General features: G+C 42.9%; 2 protein-coding genes and 1 long non-coding RNA gene across 14 annotated transcripts in view; 1 reads left to right on the forward strand and 2 right to left on the reverse strand.

Annotated features, from left to right (window-relative positions):
* CEP89 (centrosomal protein 89) overlaps window positions 1-2,354 on the reverse strand; it is a 93,723-nt gene extending 91,369 nt beyond the window's left edge. For 3 of the 9 annotated variants that reach the window (XM_078380354.1, XM_072980683.2, XM_072980682.2), the window contains exons 1-2: window positions 2,149-2,308; window positions 190-296 (exon numbers count right to left, since the gene is read on the reverse strand). In XM_078380354.1, the coding sequence (XP_078236480.1) occupies window positions 190-296; window positions 2,149-2,187 (146 nt within the window). In that variant the 5' untranslated portion in view covers window positions 2,188-2,308. Of the gene's footprint in view, window positions 1-189; window positions 297-1,665; window positions 1,994-2,148 lie in introns of those variants that run through there. The other 6 variants (XM_078380352.1, XM_072980681.2, XM_072980676.2 and 3 more) reach the window with 5 other exon arrangements.
* Window positions 1-9,670, reverse strand: part of LOC144584358 (uncharacterized) — a 131,609-nt gene extending 121,939 nt beyond the window's left edge. The window contains exon 1 of the long non-coding RNA XR_013538555.1: window positions 9,605-9,670. This is a non-coding gene — a long non-coding RNA (uncharacterized LOC144584358). The remainder of the gene's footprint in view (window positions 1-9,604) is intronic.
* On the forward strand, window positions 2,463-18,403 carry FAAP24 (FA core complex associated protein 24). Of its 4 annotated transcripts, none has more exons than XM_020815958.3 (5): window positions 2,463-2,600; window positions 5,790-5,925; window positions 8,981-9,120; window positions 15,947-16,099; window positions 17,678-18,403. In XM_020815958.3, exons 2-5 carry the CDS (start codon window positions 5,817-5,819, stop codon window positions 17,924-17,926), a joined length of 651 nt encoding a protein of 216 aa, XP_020671617.2. In that variant the 5' UTR covers window positions 2,463-2,600; window positions 5,790-5,816; the 3' UTR covers window positions 17,927-18,403. The 4 variants fall into 4 exon arrangements, with proteins under 4 accessions (XP_020671617.2, XP_020671619.2, XP_078236482.1 ...); XM_020815960.3 differs by having other exon boundaries at window positions 9,068-9,120; XM_078380356.1 differs by having other exon boundaries at window positions 9,071-9,120.
* Window positions 18,404-19,838: the final 1,435 nt, after the last annotated feature.

Below are 19,838 nucleotides of genomic sequence, written 5' to 3' on the forward strand. Positions count from 1 at the left end.
TCGCCTGCAAATGAATAATGTAATCCCTATCACAGACGCAATAGTATACATTGGTAGCATGTATCTGGTTTATGTAAAGGCTGCATGGAAAAAGAAACACACATGTTCTAAATATTCAGACCTACTAACTGATGGTTTTAATTTCATGCAATGACTGATAATCAAAAGATGAAATACATTCAAACCTACCTGGGCCTTTCTGGAGAAGGATTTGGACTACGAGGGGGAGGGGTGCGGGGAACAGCAGGTTTAGGAGCTATGGTAGCTGCAGGGATCAGGCCATGAGCTATATGTTTCTAGACAATTTAAAATAAAGTTAGTTGGCAATGAATGAACTAGAATAATGGAGAAAACACAAAACTGCACATGCACAAAGTCTAACAAAGTAACACAAAATGGAAGAATATTTACATGCAAATTTAATGTATGAAGTGGACTCCATTGGTATGAATTGTATACAGCATTCCTGTTATCACTGAAGTTAATTAAACTAGAGTGAGCCCCACAGTTGATAAGATTTACACCCTGATCCACTGCATTACCCACTGCAATGATGGTACAGCATTCATAGACTGAAAATAATAATTATTTCCCACCACCTAAATAATATGTACAGATATACAAAGTCCTTGAAGTAAGGCATATTTAAAAGGTAGCTAATTTTTAAAATGTTAATTCTTGACTCTTTATTCATGCTATCGTATTCCAAATAAATATCAACTGGATATTACTGACACCAGTAGCAGAACTACTGATACAATCTTTCTGGAGTCAGCAGATACATCTTGCTTCAAGAACAATCTGTATTCTACAATATACAGTGGTGCCTCGCAAGACGGGCACCCCATTTATCGACGAAACCACATTTCGATGAACTTTTTCAATAGGGGAATTTTGCTTTGCAATGATCGGTTCCCTGCTTCGGGAACCGATTCTCGCAAAACGACGATTTTAAAACAGCTGATCGGCTGTTTCAAAATGGCCACCGGGTAAAAAAAATGGCTCCCTGCTCTTTTCTGGGACGGATTCCTTGCTGCACAGGCAGCGAAAATGGCCTCCCTATGGAGGATCTTCGCTGGACGGTGAGTTTCAAGCCCATAGGAACGCATTAATCGGGTTTTAATATGTTTCTATGGGCTTTTAAATTTCGCATTACAATGTTTTTGTTCTGCAGTGATTTCGCTGGAACAAATTAATGTTGTAATGCGAGGCACCACTATAGTACCTCCCTAAAAATAAGGAATAACCAGGGCTAAAAAAATATTACAAACGTGAAGTTTTCAAACTTCTGGAGTTGGGAACTAAAGAGATATTTGCACATATGCAATGACCCAGTGGAATTTTTCACACAACACACAGAGAACTGATTTAAACCACTAATTCTATCATGAAATCACAAGCTATTCAGAATTTATCCTTAAGTTCAAAAGCACATTGCTGTGCAGTTTAGGAAGACAGTGTGGTGTGAAAAAGGACACCAGGATAAAGCCTACTTGGGTTCACATAATGGTGGGTCCTGAACACAGCTGCCTGAGTGAACCAATGCCTTGGAAATTTCTGGACCTACCAATAAGGCCTTATCACCTCAGATGCCAGCCTGCCCTGTATTCAGCAAACCTTACTCTTGGGTACGCCTGCACACAGAGCAGAACACAAGGGCACAACCTCACTGTGGTACCAAACACCTTTCCAGCTCCAGATTTCACAAAGACTACGCAGGGCCTGGCAAGACAGCTCGGTGGTTCGGTTCCCCACTGGGTCTCCTTAACAGGGGCTGGCCTGGAGGATGTTTCCCGCGGGGTCCCTTCCAGCTCTGCAGTTCTCTAAGATCGCGACGACGGAACTTGGCAAAGCAGAGAAGATCCTGTTGCTGTTTTGTTTCATTCTGCTTTCAGATGCCAAACACTTCCTCTCATAATTTTTAACTGCTTTTGTTTTTAACTGCCTGTTCTACTTTCCCAACAAAATCTCCTTCCGCTCGCCCAGCCCGAAGAGGGAAGGCGGGCACGGACGCGTTACCTAGTCGCCATGGCGACCAAAGCCACCCTCCACCGGAAGGCCCCTCTCCCACCCTCGCCCCCCCCGCTCAGTCTCACTTCCCCCCCCCGCGCGTCCCACCCCAACTCACTCATCGGGGCGGATACTCACAAACTGGCCTCTTCGGCCTCTCCTCAAATAGAACGCCATGAAACCGGGCGAGAAAGTCGAAGGCCGCGGCAGCCTTCGAGGGCGAGGGGCGAGGGGCGCTGACAATCCCCACGACTCTCCCCACCGAGGGAGGGCGCGTCTCCCATCGCAACCGTCCTTGAACAAGCCGCCATCCGATTGGCTAGAGCCTCGATCTCTTGGAGAGCCCCGGCTCGCCTTACTCGCTCCGCCTTCCTGGCGAGTAAGCCCCGCCTACGATCCTCCCGTTGCGCCGCCCCTTTTCTGAGCCTCGGCTTATTATTGGCCGGTGAAGGAGGTCCGTCATTTCCGGAGCGCGCGGGTTGAAGAAGCGGAGCCTGCTTCCGGGGCGGGGGAGCGACGGGCGGCCCAGAAAGCGGTGGGTCTTCGGTAGAAAGAGCGCGATTTGACGGGGCCCGGAGTGGCGTCGGCGGGTAAGCAGCGAATGTCGTGTGTCGCCTGAGCCGGAGGGGGGGCTTTTCTCCTGATCTCCTCACGTGAAGGAACCCCCTCGTGTGGATGTGGTTACGCGTCGCCTTTGGGTGCTTTCCCTTCATCTTGGGCTTGAGGGCTACCGTAGAAAACTTGGGTGGCAGAAAAATCGGGCGAATTGCGGCCCCTTAGAGGCGAAATAGATTTGTTTAGTACAGCCCCTCTCAACTTTTTGTTTTCGCCAGGGCCCAGGCGCCTTTTCTCAGGTTCCAGCCCCGCCCCCCGTCCAACAAGGATGCAGATGAACAAAAAAATCATTTATTATTGAACCTCAAGAAAACATGGACATTCCGTCATGCTTGACAATTTTTTTCTAAAAGGCTGTATGAAATGGAGTGTCTGTTAGGCGTACTGGGATCCTTGAACTCGGTGCTTTTCTGCAAGTTTCATGATATCAGGCTCCAGATTAGACAATGACAGTCGGAGGTCACCTCTTGCTGCAATATCAATTCTGTCCCTGGATTTTTTTTTTCAAAGAAACTACCTTGCTGGATCCACACTCAACCAAATATGCTGAGGGAATGGCAATTAAAAAAGGGGAGGCTTTCTCCCACAGTGTTGGAAATTATTTAGCAAATCACTCTTGAGCCAAAATATTTTTGAAACTGATTCAGCTGACTGTGCGTGTGTAACTGTCCAGTTAAATCACTCTGAAGATCAATCAAACTCTTGAATTTCTGCCTCAAGTTGTGTGGGTTGTACTTCAAATAGACACAAGTAAAAACTATCTTGCTTTTCTGCCCTGCTTCTTTCTTCTCCAGCACAGTCAGCGAGTTAAGCTGCACACCCATTACAGTCCTGAGAGAAGTACTGTAGCTGGCAGATAGATGGTTTGCTTCATTCCTGGCTGGCTTCTAATAAAAACAGGCAGGGTGCCTCCATCTGCAGTTGCTGGGAGGGCAGCTGGCAGAATTGCCCCAGCAGGTTAGGCTGCATCATGGCTGGCTTCCAATGAAAAACAAGCAGGGTGCCTTTGTCAGCAGTTGCTGGGAAGACAGTAGGCAGATTTGCCTCAGGTTGCAATCATGGCTGGCTTCCAGTCACAACCAGGCAGGGTTTCAAATGAAAAAAAGACAGGGTGCCTGCATTAGCAGTCACTGGGAAGTAGCAGGCAGACTTGCCTCTGTTCTAAGAAAACTATGAAAATCACAAAGCCTGTGCAAAGGGTTTCTTGGGTATTTAATTGATTCAGTTATCAGAGCCCCCCACAAACCCGTGGGGCTCCCTTTCTCACAGATTTCACTCTATAGCCCCCTTCACATGTGCTATGCCCCCTGTTGAGAATGTCTGGTTTAGTATATTAGACAAATAAAGAAAAGTAAAAATGCGACAGAATTTTAAAGATCAGCTGCTATATTTTAACGTGAGCTTTCATAGATCAAGTGTACTTCCTCAGATGAATTTAAAATGATCCATGAAATTGCACATTAAAACTCAGCAGATAGTCTTTAAGATATCACAATGATTTTGCCTGTCTGTCTCTCTCTTTGTCTGAAATGCTTTCACAGAGTAAGATGGCTACTTCAAAATTCGTCTGGCGCCGACGTTGATGACATTTCGGCGCCAGGTCAAAACCTTCCTGTTCCAGAAGGCTTTTAATTGAAATAACAACTGTTGGTCCTGATGATGACAATTTTAATTGTATTTTAATTGTATTTTAACTGTATTTTAATCATTTTATTGTATTGAATTTTAATTATTGTAAGCCACCCAGAGACCTCTGGGTAGAGTGGGCGGCATTTAAATTAAATAAATAAATAAAAGCTGGATTTATTTCATAGATTTTGTGCCTCATTTTCAAAATAACATGATTGGCTAGAGAGCTTCACACCATAATTTCCAAAAGCAGGAAAAAGGCAGGCTTGGCCATGGCCATGATCTGTTTCTATATAGTAAGGGCCAGATCCGGCAGCACAGCTAAATTGCAGATCTGGTCTTTCAGGGAGAGAGTAACCCTATCCAGACCAGGCAACGACCCCCCTAGCCAGGCAGGATCCCCACCACCACCAGCAGCAAGATCTTTGTCTTGTCATGATTTAATTTCAGTCTGTTAGCCTCATCCAGTCCATGACCAAGGACAGGCAGCACTCCAAGGTTTGTACAGCATTCACTGCTGAAGATGTAAAGGACAGATAGAGCTGTGTGTCATCAGCATAGTGATGACATTGGAGTGACCAAAACTGTCTCTGCATTAAGATCCAGGGATCTAAAGAGAGGTGGGGAAAATAGCAAAAGAACCTCTTCTAAATAGTAGAATCCCTATGCCCTTATCAGAAAACATTGGGATAACTGGACTGACCTACTGCAACTAATAAGGCTTAAAGCCATGATGCCTTCATGCTACTAGGCAAAATCACTGTGAGGCTGTGAGGACAAGCCACAGCCAGGAACTGAAGAGATTACTGTATATCTTGTTGCATAGGCAACCGACCTACAGTACATAGGTTTTTATTTCTTCTCCCTCATCACTCAACAAATTGTTTCAATGGTAAAAAGGAGGTTGGTTCACTACTTAAAGGCTTAAAGAGGTGAGGGAGAAGTTGGTTATAGTGGTCTCGTGACTTGCCAATGAATAAAAACTTAGTTGCTGTGATCCTATCCTTGTTGTTCTGTATAGTTCAAAATGCAAATTCAGCAATCATATATGCCTACTTGCTTTGGAATTCTTCTGAACCCAGAACATTTCCAAATAAATGTAGGTTGGATTTGGATTAATGTAGTCTGAGGTTACTTTCAAAAGTCTAGGTTGGCCGGACCACACATGGAAAATTTCATAGATTTTCTAGTCAAAAGTGTGTTTGAGCAGTGTATGTGCCATCAAGTCTCATCAGACTTAAAGCAACCCTAATAGGATTTTAAATGTAAGAGAAATATTTGAGCGGTGGTTTTACCACTTACCATCACTGCTCCAGTGAGTTTATATGGTCCAGTGGGGATTTTAACTCAATAACTATTGTTGAAGTCTTTCCTTCCGTAATATTGCTGTGTGATAACTTGCAAATTTAAAAAATAGCCACAAAACATCCTGTTAGCAAGAGGTGGTTTTTTTTCTAACAGTCATACCTGTCAGCTGAAGAATTGGTTTTGTGTCTGAAGAACAATTTTTGTCTGTGTGTGCTTACCATGAATAGTGTTCACATTGTGAAAGAAGTTTGGTGATGCCAAATGAAACCACCCCTCTTCGAGCTGGAGCGGTAAATGTCCCTTATGGGCATGTGATTGGCAACGAGAAATGGAAAGGTTCCCAGATCACTCAGGGAATACAAGGTAAATACAGTACTTCGAATAGAATACCTATAAAAATGCAGGATTTTGCTGCTTTCAAACATTTCTGAATACTGCAGGAAGTAAGATATCTTTCCCATTCCTCAGATGGCTACCTCCAATTCTATCTACCTACCTACAGCGGCGTTCCAGGAAAAATGTCGCTAAGTGATTTAATCGCTAAGTGATTTTTAAAAGCCCATAGGAATTTTGGGTGCCTCTAAAGCGAGGCAAAACAGCGGCCGCCATTTTGGAACCACTGATCAGCTGTGCGAAAATGGGGGCTTTGCAATGATCGCGGGGAAGCTATCATCGCAAAGCCCCCATTTTTGGCCAGCTGATCGGCAGGGCTTTGCAATGATTGCTTCCCTGCGATCATCCCAGAAACGGGGGTTTTGCGATGATCGCTTCCCTGAGATCATCGCAAAGCGAATTTTCCCCATAGGGGCTATCGCAAAGTGATCGCTCTTGCGATGGCAAAAAGTCCATCGCAAAGCAATTTTGTTGTAAAACGGAGTGATCGCTGTGCGAGCCACCACTCACTCTATCTATCTATCTATCTATCTATCTATCTATCTATCTATCTATCTATCTATCTATCTATCTATCTATCTATCTATCTATCTATCTATCTATCTAATTGGATTTCTACCCCGCCCATCTAGACCAAAGGTAGACCCAGAGTAGCCCTTTAATTGTTGATGTATTTTCCCCAAAACCTTTATAAAATCAAGCTATGTTTAGTACTATGACTGGACAATAGCCGAGTCATATATTGGCACATCTTAAAAGAAACATGTTCTACCAGGTGTTGCTAACAAGGCTGGCAGTCCAAACAAAACATTCTAATGTGTAAAAACTGGACCTCGGATGAGCACCAAATTTGGCATGGATGTAGCAGAAAGTCTGCTCTTGCTCTGTGCCAAATGTGGGTATGTTTGGGCAAAGGCTTTCTGAATTGTGATTTTAAAAAACAACAACATTATTTTACCCTGTACAAATGCAAGCAGCTTTCAGCTACAGCCCTTTGGGGGGGGGCAAGAAAAATTTGCATACTTGAAAAAAGTCTCTTTTTGCCGCTTTCCCCCCATATTTACAGTAATCAAGTCATTCATGGTTCTAAAGTAAACTTCTTAATTTGTCCTTTTAAAGCTTGAAATCCTCTGAAATTGCTGCTTTTTCTATAACTTGATAAAATTCTAAAGGAGGGAGTTATTTGTATGAGGCCCTTCCACCAAGCCCCTCTCCCTGCCAATCGTTATAAAGCACATTCAAAGAATCAGAAATTTTCTCAAGGATACCCATAAGGAGATACAATTCATCTTTATTTTGCTTGTCCATCAATGACCTCTCAATGATCATGTGATTTGAAACATCCTTAGAAATGCTGTGTGTCAAGAAGTTATGAGATATTTCATGGCCATGTCATTGGCACAGAGATTAATATTATCTTTATTAGTTAGGAGTGGGAGGCTTTTGGCTCACCATATGTATTGGAGTTATAATATCTGTAAATCCCTACCACTGGCTATGCTGGGTGGGGATTTTGGAAGCTGGAGTCAAAATATTTGACTCAGTTGATTTCGTAAATATTTGACTCAGTTGATTTCGTGTTCATGCTAGAATACTGTTGGATAATGACGAAGTTTATTTTTCCAAGGAAGATTGCAACTGTCTAAGAGAGTACTGTAAATTCTAGGGTGGAATTGGCTGGGGGGGGGGGGCTGGGTGACCATACACCTGGGCATGAGACTGAAAGAAAATCCTCCTGGAAGATCTTAAAAGCAGATGGAGTTGGATGTCATCAGCACCCTGGTGGTACCAGACCACACAATTCTGGATGGCTTTTTTCAGGTTTTTCATGTATATGTGAAATAGTACGGGGAATCGTGGAACTCTGAGACACTCCATAGGCTAAAGGTCAAGATGTCGAACAGGAGTCCCCCAGCACCACTGCCATTCAGAAAGTTACACCATGCATTCATAAACCAGAGGGTTTTTTCAATAATTGAATTATGCTTACAATATGAGTGACAGTTTAAGGATATGAACTGTTGCCATTTTATGCCACAAGGGTTTTTTTGACTTCATTATTTTTTCATAAAATATTTGATGACTGATATTTTGTATGTATTAGTCATGCTGCACCAGGGTGATGATACCATCAGCTAGGATTTTTTTAATTAAAAAATTCTTTTGTTCTGAGGCATCCATTGCTCCCATCTAATCTGTCACTAAGAACCAATGGGGGCTATGGCAGGGGGAGAAGTCTTTAATTACTGTAAACTGCTGCCAGTGAGATGATTTTACTGATTTTTAGTATTAAAGACTTTACCCATGGCTGCCACAGACTCCCAAAGGCGTGACACAGAAGCCATGGGTGCTTCAGAACAGAAGTAGGAAATGTTTATATTTTTTTTAAAAAAATCATCAATCCTAAGCTGTGTAACTTACATGAGCAGGGTTTCAGCCATTGTGAACTTTTACTCTTAACACATTGCTTCTGATTGAATTAATTAGGTAATGTGTTTGGAAGATCAAATTCTGTTTCCTGTTGTATTTGAAATGGATATAATGCTTAATTGCTCTGGATTTTCATTACCAGCGTAGGCAGTTTTGAATACAAGTTATATATGTAATAATGAAAACAATAATTATAAGCCAAATTTTAAAGTCAGACATATCCATTTATATGCACATGTGTAGAAGTGTAGTCCTAAACACTCTTGGAAGTAAATCATATAAAAATCAAAGGAACTCTTGGACAGAATGTTTAGAATTTGATTTTCAGACAGTGTTAAACAATTGCAAGACCACAGGAGCCCTGGCTTGTCATGAAGGACCACTGAGCTGTGACCACGTGTAGCACCAGCAGCTAAACAACCATGTAGATTCATTCCACCACTGGTTTCTTACGTCCCTTGACAGGGGACAGGATCCCAGCTCTAGTTTGTTCCCTTAGCAAAACCAGTCAAGAACAAACCCTCCTATTTAAATGATACTAGGTCACCTTCTATTATACTGTACTCTACTATGAACTTGTTTCTCTTGTGTCAAGGGAAAGTTAATCTGATTTTAGAAGATGGATTGGGAATTGTGGACTTCCACCTTTCAAATAGATCGTGTATCCTTTATATTTCTGAAGCAGATATGGTTGCGGGAAATGGCTTCAAAAGAAGACTTGTTCAATTTAGAAATGTAAGTGCTTCCTAAAGTAAATGTTAGCTCATCTCTTCATTTGTAGAATAGCTCACATTGGCAAGAAACATGTCTTGTGCAGAGAACCACGTGCAGTTTGCTGAATTGTTAATTCCAACTAGAGTAAACCCTTCAAATCAATGGGACATAAAATGTCTCATTTAGTCATTAGTTCACTTTAGTTGGGACTAACAATTACCATATTTTCCATGTATAAGACTATACTTTTGTCTAAAATCTTTAGACTAAAATTGGGGGTCATCTTATACACAGAAGTAAGCTGAGGAGAGAACAAAAACAAGTGGAGGGGAAAGCAGGGATCAAAGTGATCCTGCAGCGCTTTGATCCCTTTCCCCCTGCACTTGCTAAGCCCCACTTGGATTTCTTAATTTTGGATTAGAAAAGTGGGGGGGGGTATACATGGAAAAATATGGTAACTTTAGTCTACTTTAACAGTATATAAATAGCAATAGTAAATAGTAACTGTTACATACAGCACTGATGTTACCTGTCTGTCATGGGTTTGGAGGGAAAGTTCCATCCTATGGGGAGTGGAAGGCGGGACATCAGGAGGAGGGGCTGTACTGTATATATATGTGGAGCGTGTGTGGAGATGCTAGGAGGAGACGCTGGGATGTGACGAAGCAGCAGCTGGGAAGAAGAAGCTGGTGTGGGAGTCTGTGTGTCAGACAGGGTACTACTGTGTGTCAGAGTACCAACCTGATAGGTTCAGGTGTCTGTTGGTTAGCCAGAACTGATAGGTTCAGGGTCTGTGCTTCAAGTTAAGGGTTCTGTGTGAACCAAACTGTATGCATGTATGAATGAGAATAAGCCACGTTACTTTATCTTATTCACCTGATCATTTGATTTTCCCTGTGTGTTATTTTAAATAAACCTTACTCTTTTATTTGTTTAAAAATCCATCCCTGGTCTGTGTGACTTCTTATAGGGAATGGTTGGTGGCAGCTTAGTTAACGTGTGGCAGATCCCAGTAGGTCTGGGTTTGTCACATTGATTGGTGTCCAGCGTGTGGGATACGACTGGTCCAGTTGTCCAGTGGTCCAGCAAAGCCTTGGCACGTGTGCCCAGAGCAAGGGGGGTCTAGTCAGGGACAATCTGAGGCGCGTAGGTAATCTTCTAGGTGTACCTCAGGGGGAGGTGCGCTAGTGGAAGAACGTGCCAACTGGGGAGACTAGATGAGGGTGCTCTGAGGCAGCCTGTTTTTGGCGGGAAAAAAGCTGAGGCAAAACTGTAAAGTAGAAGTGATTTAGCCTGCCTGCTGAGAGGCCCAGCAGAGGGGGGTAGGCTCTAACTCGCTACAGTTGCAAGTAGTGCTGAAGGACAGCAGCAATCTATAGGGAAAGCTGGTTCTGAGGCAAAAGGAGAAAAAAAAAAGTGGTCGTTTTATTTTGAGGCTTGACTTTTTAAAGCAGCTTGTTCTGGGGGGGGGGATTATGCCCTTGACTCGAAGCCAGATGGCAGAAATGGGTGAAGTGAAAGACCCCCAGGTTGACCAAGGTTCTGAGGATGAATTTGGCTCAGTGCAAGGTGACAGCACGGGAGAACAGAACCCAGAGCTCAGAAAATTACTCATAGCCCAACAGCATGAACTGAGGGTGAGGGAAATGGAGGAAAGATTAGAGAGAGAAAGAAGGGAAGAAAGGGAAAGGCAATTTGAAATGGAGGAAAGGGAAAGAGAGAAACAAAGGCAATTTGAAATAGAGAGACAGAGAATTGAATTGGAATTGCAGAGAGAGAAAATGGCGTTTGAATTAAAAAAATTGGAACTGATGAACCAGAACAATAATAACAATAGGGATTCTGAGGGAGGCCAATTGTCTAAAGCTGACCTGAAGAAATTCCCTGTGTACCACAAGGGAGATTGTCCTGAGGTGTTCTTTTCCTTAGTGGAAAGAGCGTTTGTGGACTTCTCAGTGAGGGAAACTGAGAAGATGACCATCATGCGATCTTTAATCAGTGGTAGCCTGGCCGAAGTCTATGCCGAGATGCCTGAGGAACTGATGAAAGATTTTGCAGAGTTTAAAAAACTGGTGTTTGCAAGACATGGGATAAATGCGGAACAGCTGAGGCAAAGATTCAGGTCCCTCACAAAGAAACCAGAGCAGACTTTTACCCAAGTGGGGGCCCAATTGGTGAGGCTGCTTGAGAAATGGCTATCTCAGGAGGGGACAGAGACCTTTCAGCAGCTTAAAGACTTGATAGCGCTGGAACAGTTCTATTCAGTCCTGCATGGGGAACTGAAATTCCAGGTGAGGGAAAGGAAACCAAAATCTGTGGCAGAAGCCGCCGAGATTGCAGATTTTATTTCCCAAATAAGAAAGCCCTTGGGTGAGGGGAAAGCGATGGGGAAACCTAAAGAAACCTACAGCAAGTACTCTCAGGGACCAGGGAAAAGCCAGCAAGGGGGAGGGGCCCATGGTGAAGGGAAGCCCTCAGACATGAAATTAAGACCTCAGATTTTGGAGGGAAAACCAAAACAAGATGAGAGAGAATCAAAATACACCAGAAAATGTTATTTCTGTCAGGGAAAGGGCCATCTAATCTCAGAGTGTGAGAAATTAAAGCAGCTAAAAGGAATGGTGCCTCAGGATTCGAGTGGAACCAAGCCAAAAGCTGTGTTCTGTGTCCAGAAAGAGCAAGACTCATTGTCACTGAGGGAGCCTGTTGCCATGGCTACTCAATCTGGAACAGCTACATCTGCTGATCAGGCTGAGGAAAATGGTCCTCTTGTAGAGGTCAGGCGCTGCCTGTTGGTGAGAACAGATTCTCAGTTGTTTGAAACAGCAGGGGTGGACGTAGGAATACTTGACCATCAGTATCGGGGGTTAAGGGACACTTGTTCCCAGGTGACCCTGTGCCATCCAGATATTATTCCTAGGGAGTATGTAATCCCAAATGAGAGCATGAAGGTGGCAGGGATTGAGGGGCAGGTAATCTCTCTGCCAGTCGCGGAGGTACCTGTGAACTTTCAAGGCTGGAGGGGAGTTTGGCGGCTAGCGATTTCATCGACTCTGCCAGCAGCCGTGCTCGTGGGAAATGACCTGGCTGAACATGTGAAACGGGTGCTAGTGATTACACGCTCACAAGCCACCACGGGGACAGTTCAGGGGGGTAATGATGAGCCAGAGACGGAAGCAGAGGGGAGTTCAGAAGCTGTGGTGGAAACCTTAACCACAGACAGCAGATTTGGACAAGAGCAAAAGGCAGACGCCACTCTCCAAAAGTGTTTTGAACAGGTGACTGACGCCCAGCTAACACCTGAAACCCCAGTGAGATTTCTAGAGAAAAAGGGGATTTTGTATAGAGAGACCCTGAGGAATATCTCAAAAGGGGGAGATGGGATCCGAAGTCAGCTGGTGGTACCTGAAAAGTATCGCCCCATGATCTTACAAAGGGGGCACTCTGACATGTTTGCTGCACACTTAGGGGTGAACAAAACACAGCAGGAGGAGAACCAAGCAAGGAGGGTGGTTCATGTTAATGCCCTAAAACCCTACTACAGAGGGGAACAGAGGGTTTTATTTGCGATAAAAGCAGCTGAGAGTGAGGAAGCTGAATTACCCTTCTGGGAGGGTAGAGGGGAAGTAAAATACAACCCAGAGGAGGTAAAGATCAGTCCTGCACTCACCCAAGACCAGCAGCAAGAACTAAAAATGCTGCTTAGTAAATATCAACAGGTGTTTTCCAACAAGCCGGGGATAGTGAAGGGAGTGATGCATCGGATCCACACAGGGGATGCACCCCCGCAGGCAGTATCCCCATACCGAGTAACGGGACCCTATAGGGACAAGGTGCGGAAGGAGCTGGACGAGATGCTTAGGGAGAACATAATCGTCCCCTCTTCTAGTCCTTGGTCCTCTCCGATAGTCCTTGTGGACAAGCCTGATGGGAGCATTAGGTTTTGTGTCGATTACAGGAAATTAAACCGTGTAACCACTCCTGATGCCTACCCAATGCCCAGGCTAGACAACCTGATTGAAACCATAGGGGGTTGTCGGTTCATCTCATCATTGGACCTGGTAAAGGGATATTGGCAATTAAGAATTGATCCCAGGGATCAAGAAAAGACTGCCTTTTGCAGCCCTTTTGGTCTCTATGAGTTTCGAGTCCTGAGCTTTGGTCTCAGAAATGCACCAGCCACATTCCAAAGGCTGATGGACCAGACCTTGGCAGGGCTCAGTGACTTTACAGTGGCCTACATTGACGACATAGGGATCTTCAGTAATACCTGGGAAGATCACCTGATACACCTGGAATTAGTGCTGCAGAGGTTAAGTGCAGCAGGGCTAACAGTAAAGGCCAGCAAGTGTCAGCTGGGTAGCCCAGAAATAAAATACTTGGGTCACATGGTAGGGGGAGGAGTGATAAAACCCCTGGAGGCCAAAATAGAAGCTGTTCGTGATTGGCCCAGACCCAACACCAAGAACAAAGTCAAATCATTTCTTGGGTTGGTGGGCTACTACAGAAAGTTCATCCCGAGGTTTAGCGAGATTGCGGCTCCGCTGACCGATCTGACGAGGAAGACGGCTGATGACCGCATCCCGTGGACCAGCGACTGTGAGGAGGCATTCCAGAGGTTGAAGCAGGCGCTAATCAACTATCCAGTGCTGCGTGCTCCAGACTTCGACCGGGAGTTCATCATCTACACCGATGCGTCTAACAGCGGGGTAGGAGCAGTTCTGTGCCAGGAGGATGAGAATGGTGACCAGCATCCAGTGTCCTACCTGAGTAGGAAACTTCAAAAAGGTGAGAGACATTTGGCAACCGTGGAGAAGGAGTGTTTGGCCATAGTCTACGCGATCCAGAAGGCCAAGCCTTACATCTGGGGAAGACATTTTGTTCTGTGCACTGACCATTCACCACTGCAATGGTTAAAGACAATGAAAACCCACAATAGCAAACTTATGAGGTGGGCTTTAAACCTACAGGACTATGACTTTGAAGTGAAGGTGGTCAGAGGGTCAGTGAACTGTGTTGCTGACGCCTTGTCAAGAAGACCTGAAGAATGAAGACGGCGAAAGAAACATGGACTATGTATATAAATATTGATGACAAAAAGTTAAATGTACCTGTTTTTTGAATTTGGTTTGTATGAATAAAGGTAAATTGATGTAATGTATATGGTAAATGTTTAAATGCCTAATTGATATGGTTAACTTAGAATGTAAGTATAAGTAGGTATGGTATATTGTATGTATAACTGTTTTGTGTGTTTTATCCAGGTTGTTTTTTGGGAAAAAGCACCTTAGCTTTCCCCCTACAAAACAACTTATAAAGAGGGGAGGTGTTACATACAGCACTGATGTTACCTGTCTGTCATGGGTTTGGAGGGAAAGTTCCATCCTATGGGGAGTGGAAGGCGGGACATCAGGAGGAGGGGCTGTACTGTATATATATGTGGAGCGTGTGTGGAGATGCTAGGAGGAGACGCTGGGATGTGACGAAGCAGCAGCTGGGAAGAAGAAGCTGGTGTGGGAGTCTGTGTGTCAGACAGGGTACTACTGTGTGTCAGAGTACCAACCTGATAGGTTCAGGTGTCTGTTGGTTAGCCAGAACTGATAGGTTCAGGGTCTGTGCTTCAAGTTAAGGGTTCTGTGTGAACCAAACTGTATGCATGTATGAATGAGAATAAGCCACGTTACTTTATCTTATTCACCTGATCATTTGATTTTCCCTGTGTGTTATTTTAAATAAACCTTACTCTTTTATTTGTTTAAAAATCCATCCCTGGTCTGTGTGACTTCTTATAGGGAATGGTTGGTGGCAGCTTAGTTAACGTGTGGCAGATCCCAGTAGGTCTGGGTTTGTCACAGTAACAACTGGGGAAAAAACTTTTAATACAATTTTTATCTTTACCTAACTTTAATTAAAACGTTTTGTGTATTTCTCCCCTCATGGCAGAATTACTGTATTTTACTTTTTCTTTCATTTCTTAGACATGTGGTCTTGTACCATTGCCTTCATTGAGATTTAGCAGTTGATATATTTCCATATCCAGAAAGGTTTTACTTGCTTAAAGTTTGTGAATTTCTTGCAGACATTTGATTAGCCACTGCATGAAGAGAATCCTAGAAAGGACCGGCATTTAGGCTGACCCAGCATGGCTCTTACTAAAGAAAGAGCTACATAATGTGACTCTTCGTATGTCCATCTTTATCTTGAGCAAATGAGCAAGATCAGAACAAAAGGGGCAGCTGTATACATTTTAAGAGAGATAGTGTTAGAATAAGTTAGAAATGTAATTGGATATGATTCAAGACAAGAGTCCAGTAGGTTCTAATTTTTAACCAGAAGATGAAATATAGGCTTGTTCTCTGAAATCCACAACACCATTATCAGTTGCTTATTCCTGGATAAATTTTTCTTCCTCATGATGGAGTTGTGTAGCGTCTTTGTATCATTTGCATTTTCTCCTCTGTATTCCTGTTTAGTTGCATGCAAATGTCTGCAGATATGGTCATTGCATGTGCACAAGCATGCATAATGCTGATATTAGACTACTGAAATATGTGCGCTTCACAAGTTCTCACATTTTTCAGGACTCTTGGACATTGTAGATCATGGGGGCAAAAGGAACAGAAAAGTCCCCAAATCATGGAGAATCCAAGCTCTGCAATATTCAACCTGATGAAGAGTCACACAGGATTCAAAAGCAGACCTATTTTTGGAATTGTAGGGGTCTGATAAATATGTTATCCACCCACTATAGTATCTAGTTTTATTAGCTTTGTTGTATAATTTTGTCTGTCACTTCAGAAATACTATTCAGATTTTTACTCCAACTGATTTTTCTTCATTGTTCAAGGTATGCAATCTTCAAGGAATTATAATAGTTGAAAAAACCCAAATAAGTAACCAGTATTTCCCAGCAGTGCAGAAATTTGTTGTCCTGGAACTTGGTATGACACTGATTCCAGTGGCCAACCAAGGAGAAGCAGCACAATTTATTATCCAGTTAGTAAGTACCTTCTAAAATTGTGCTATTATTTGAAAAATAAATGCAGGAAACAGAGAAATGTAATATGAGACATGGGAGCAAAATGGACTAAGTTAAGTAGATAAGTGTTTGATTTTGATAACTTTAATGTTGAGTTTCTATTGTTGAATTTGGTTCCAGAAAGTATGCATTATTCTTAAGGAGCTTGTAGTAATTTTTCCTTATTGTCAGTGGAGGTCCCTAGGTATATGGGGTACCCCCATCCTCTTTGACTTGCAATGAAAAGTTTATGCCAGCAATGACAAAAAGCATGGAAGATGAAACAGGAAGAACAACTAGTCAAAGAATCCCATTTTATCTTCACAAGATATAGTGAGAAAGCTTTAAGACAAGAAGGACAAATTAGTGGGAAAAGGTCTTATCAGTAGCTCAGTGTTTTAGGTATCTGGCTGCAGAGGCTGAGGATGGAGGTTCCATTCCCCACCATGCCTTCTGCAAGTAGAGCCAGCCTGTGTGGTCTTGGGCAAAAGCTGCACAGTCCCAGGGAGTCCCCAGATGAAGGGACTTCAAAGTATCTTCTACCCGGAAAACCCTGAAAAGGGTTGCCATAAGTCAGAATTGATTTGATGGCATATGATTGTTATTTATTGTGCACATTTCAGTAGCAGAGGCTAAAAGGAAAGATTATGGGTCACTCTTGCCATTATATTGTATTACATTATGAGCACTCAGATACATATGAAGCTGCCATTGTGGTGTAGTGGATAAATAATTAATAGTCTTAGAACTGCAGAACTGGAAGAGACCTTATAGATCATCGAGTTCAGTGCTGTCAAGGAGGCACAGTAGGGAATTGAACCCCCAACCCATATCTAGGCCCCTGAGTGATCCAGCAGTTCAGCAGAGTGATGGAGTTGAAGTCAGAGACTTGGCCATAGAAACTTACTGGTGGAAGTGGCACTCATAAAAACCACTCCTTAAATATCTCACATACCTTGAAAACCCTGCTAGAGGATTGCTGCAATTTGATGATGGCACATAACACACACAGAGAGAGAGGTAAACCGTTTTGCACAGATCTTGGAATAGTTGTTTCTCAGGCAGACTATAACTCTCAGAATTCCAAGATAACTTGGCCAGTGGCTGTGCTGGCTGTGGGAGTTGTAGTTCAAAAAAGTAACTTTTCCAGAAGGCACTAGTTCAATTTTCGGCAACTCTACCTAGGGCCAGAAGAGACTTCTGCCTGAAATTCTAGAGAGTCAAGCAGTGTTTGTGAAAGGTGGGGAAGCAGTGATCCTTCAGATGTTGTTGGACTTTTAACTTCCATCATCCCTGCCCATTGGCCACATTACTTGATGATGATGGAAAACTGGAGTCCAGTAACGTCTGGAAGCCCAAATGTCCCCAGTTCTGATGCAAACAATACTGAGCTAGATAGACCAATTATTTAATTCAAGTTGGCACTTTTATTTTCTTACAAAGCCAACTGCTGTAGCAGACCAGCTTTGGTTTAATAGCAAAGTAATGCATATGAATATATATGACTCTGAAGAAAAACCAGCAGAGGGTGCTCAGAGCACACTTTGTTCTTTGTTTTAGGTGCACGAGCAGATGAAAGATGGAGCCAGTAACCCCTTCCTGAATAAGAGAAGTCCCACACTCTTAGAGGCTTCTTTGTTCGAAACAGTTCAGCAGATTCCTGGAGTTGGGAAAACGAAGGCCTTGCTTCTCCTCAAACAATTTGGGAACATCTATCAGCTTTGTAACGCCTCTATCCCAGAGCTTGAAGAAGTCGTTGGACGCACTCTGGCTCAGCAGATCCATACGTTCTTCACATGTGCAATGTAATCTGAGTGTGTTGACCCCAAAGATAAAAATAATGCAGGGGTACAATGATGCTTGTACTCCTGTTTATGAATGATATTGCTTTGACCCCTTTTCAAAAAATAATTGGGTTTCGTTCTTGATGAAAAACACTTGTGGGTTGACACCTCATGAGTAGTGTAAGAAGGGATTTATTTTAGCCCTTTTTGTGTTGTATCTGTATTTTGTTCTGTACTGATCTGACATTAACTTGGAACTATAAGGACAGGTAGACCTCCTGCCAGAGAGTAAGACTGTGTTAAACACTATGCTATAGCTATCATTGAAAAACAGAGAATTAGCTATAGCAATGACATACTCTGTCTCTTTGAAAAAGAGCCAAAGGAGTACAAGTCCTGCCGGAAGTATCCTTTCTAACTTTAAAAGTCTGTTTTGAATATGTGTATAAAAGGATTGTTAAGTCTTTTTGAATGCCATTAAAGAATTAACAACTCCCCTAAATCTCAATTTCTTGTGTGCTACATCTATAATTTTGACTTTTTGTGTTGTGCACATTTTTATTAGCCCTTTCAGTAGTAGTGGAGCAGTATTTATGGCAGAAACATAGCTGTGAGAACGAAAGGCATGAATTGTAAGGCATGCTACTTGCTGTTCATTGCTCCAAACATTCTATGCTTTCTTTTTAGGGGCATTTCAGGTCATAGCTTGCATAACTTACACAATAGAAAGAATGTAAGATGCTTGTATGAGTCTTTAATCTTGTATTTTGTATATTACTAACATAGCAAAAGCTATCTTCCTTGTTGCTGGATAAAAGCTAATCAGTAAACTGGGGCAGGGGGATAGCATAGCTGCCAGGCAGCCTTGTAGGTTTGTAGCATATTTGTTGTTTTTTGTTACATCCAGGGAGCTTTTGGATGCCCCTGAAATATGTATGTATTTTACGGTTACTTAATGCACATATATTTCTTGTTGGTATTAATGACATCTGTCTTGTCTTCAGGAAGTCACAGCTGTTAACATTGGTTTTGCATGATGGGCTTTTAAAAAAACCCTCTAAGGTATCTATCCACTTAGATCTCAAGAAAACAGGTAGTGATGGGTGAACATGATTCAAATTTGTTAACTGTGATAAATATGTGCAGTGCACATTGCATCGGGTTGGCTTTGTAATGGAAGAGGAAAGATACAATTCATACTCCTTGGGAAGGACGCCCAATAAAGCTGCCACAAGATGTTCTGATTGAAGGGTTCCCTTCTTGGGTGGTAGCATTAAGGTTACTTTCCCAGATCTTCAGTAACACATAACGAAATGTCCCTGTTTGTTCAGTGAGGCTAACTCATGTACCCTTGGGATAAATTTGAAGTAGCTTCCTTGTGGAGCCTACAAGATGTGTATTTGCTCTGAAGGTCTAAGGCCTGAGTTATGTTGCAAACATAAGTAGTAGCTTCACTAGTTGCTACAATGACAGATTAGATGATTGTCCATTTTTGGCCAAAGTTATCTATTTTAAGCCTGAGCTTATGCCATGTGGGTAATTTTGAGACCATGAGCTAAATTGCAGTGCAACTGGTTTTGTGCATCCAAATAGGCTTTTATACCATATTTGTCAAATGCTAACCCCCATATCATAGAGGCGACTGCCTTTGAAAGGGCGGGGTCTTGCAAAAGTAGTACAGTATATGATTTGGCACTGGCATCTGCTGGTTAAAGGCAAAAATAAAATATTAAACATTCCAGGGATTACTCTTTTAAAGTAGTTCTTTGGAACTTGGCCACAGATCCTCAGAGGAAATACCCACTTAGTATGGAATTTGAAAAATAAACCAAGTTGACCCATGTGAAATAGGGACTGAAGTGTTAGACAAAGACACGTGCATTTAAGTCATTGCTTGTTCATGAAGCTCATCTGGGCCAGTCAGTCTCTCCCAGCCA

Source organism: Pogona vitticeps, chromosome 10 (genome assembly GCF_051106095.1).
Source record: "Pogona vitticeps strain Pit_001003342236 chromosome 10, PviZW2.1, whole genome shotgun sequence".
Classification (NCBI taxonomy): Eukaryota; Metazoa; Chordata; class Lepidosauria; order Squamata; family Agamidae; genus Pogona; species Pogona vitticeps.

What these genes read in the sequence shown, in the direction of transcription:
- FAAP24 (XM_020815958.3), top strand. Translation starts at nt 5,817, where the DNA reads ATGCCAAATGAAACCACCCCTCTTCGAGCTGGAGCGGTAAATGTCCCT. An exon ending in GACTTGTTCAATTTAGAAAT is followed by an intron (nt 9,121 to 15,946) that starts GTAAGTGCTTCC and finishes TCATTGTTCAAG; the next exon opens with GTATGCAATCTTCAAGGAAT. An exon ending in CACAATTTATTATCCAGTTA is followed by an intron (nt 16,100 to 17,677) that starts GTAAGTACCTTC and finishes TCTTTGTTTTAG; the next exon opens with GTGCACGAGCAGATGAAAGA.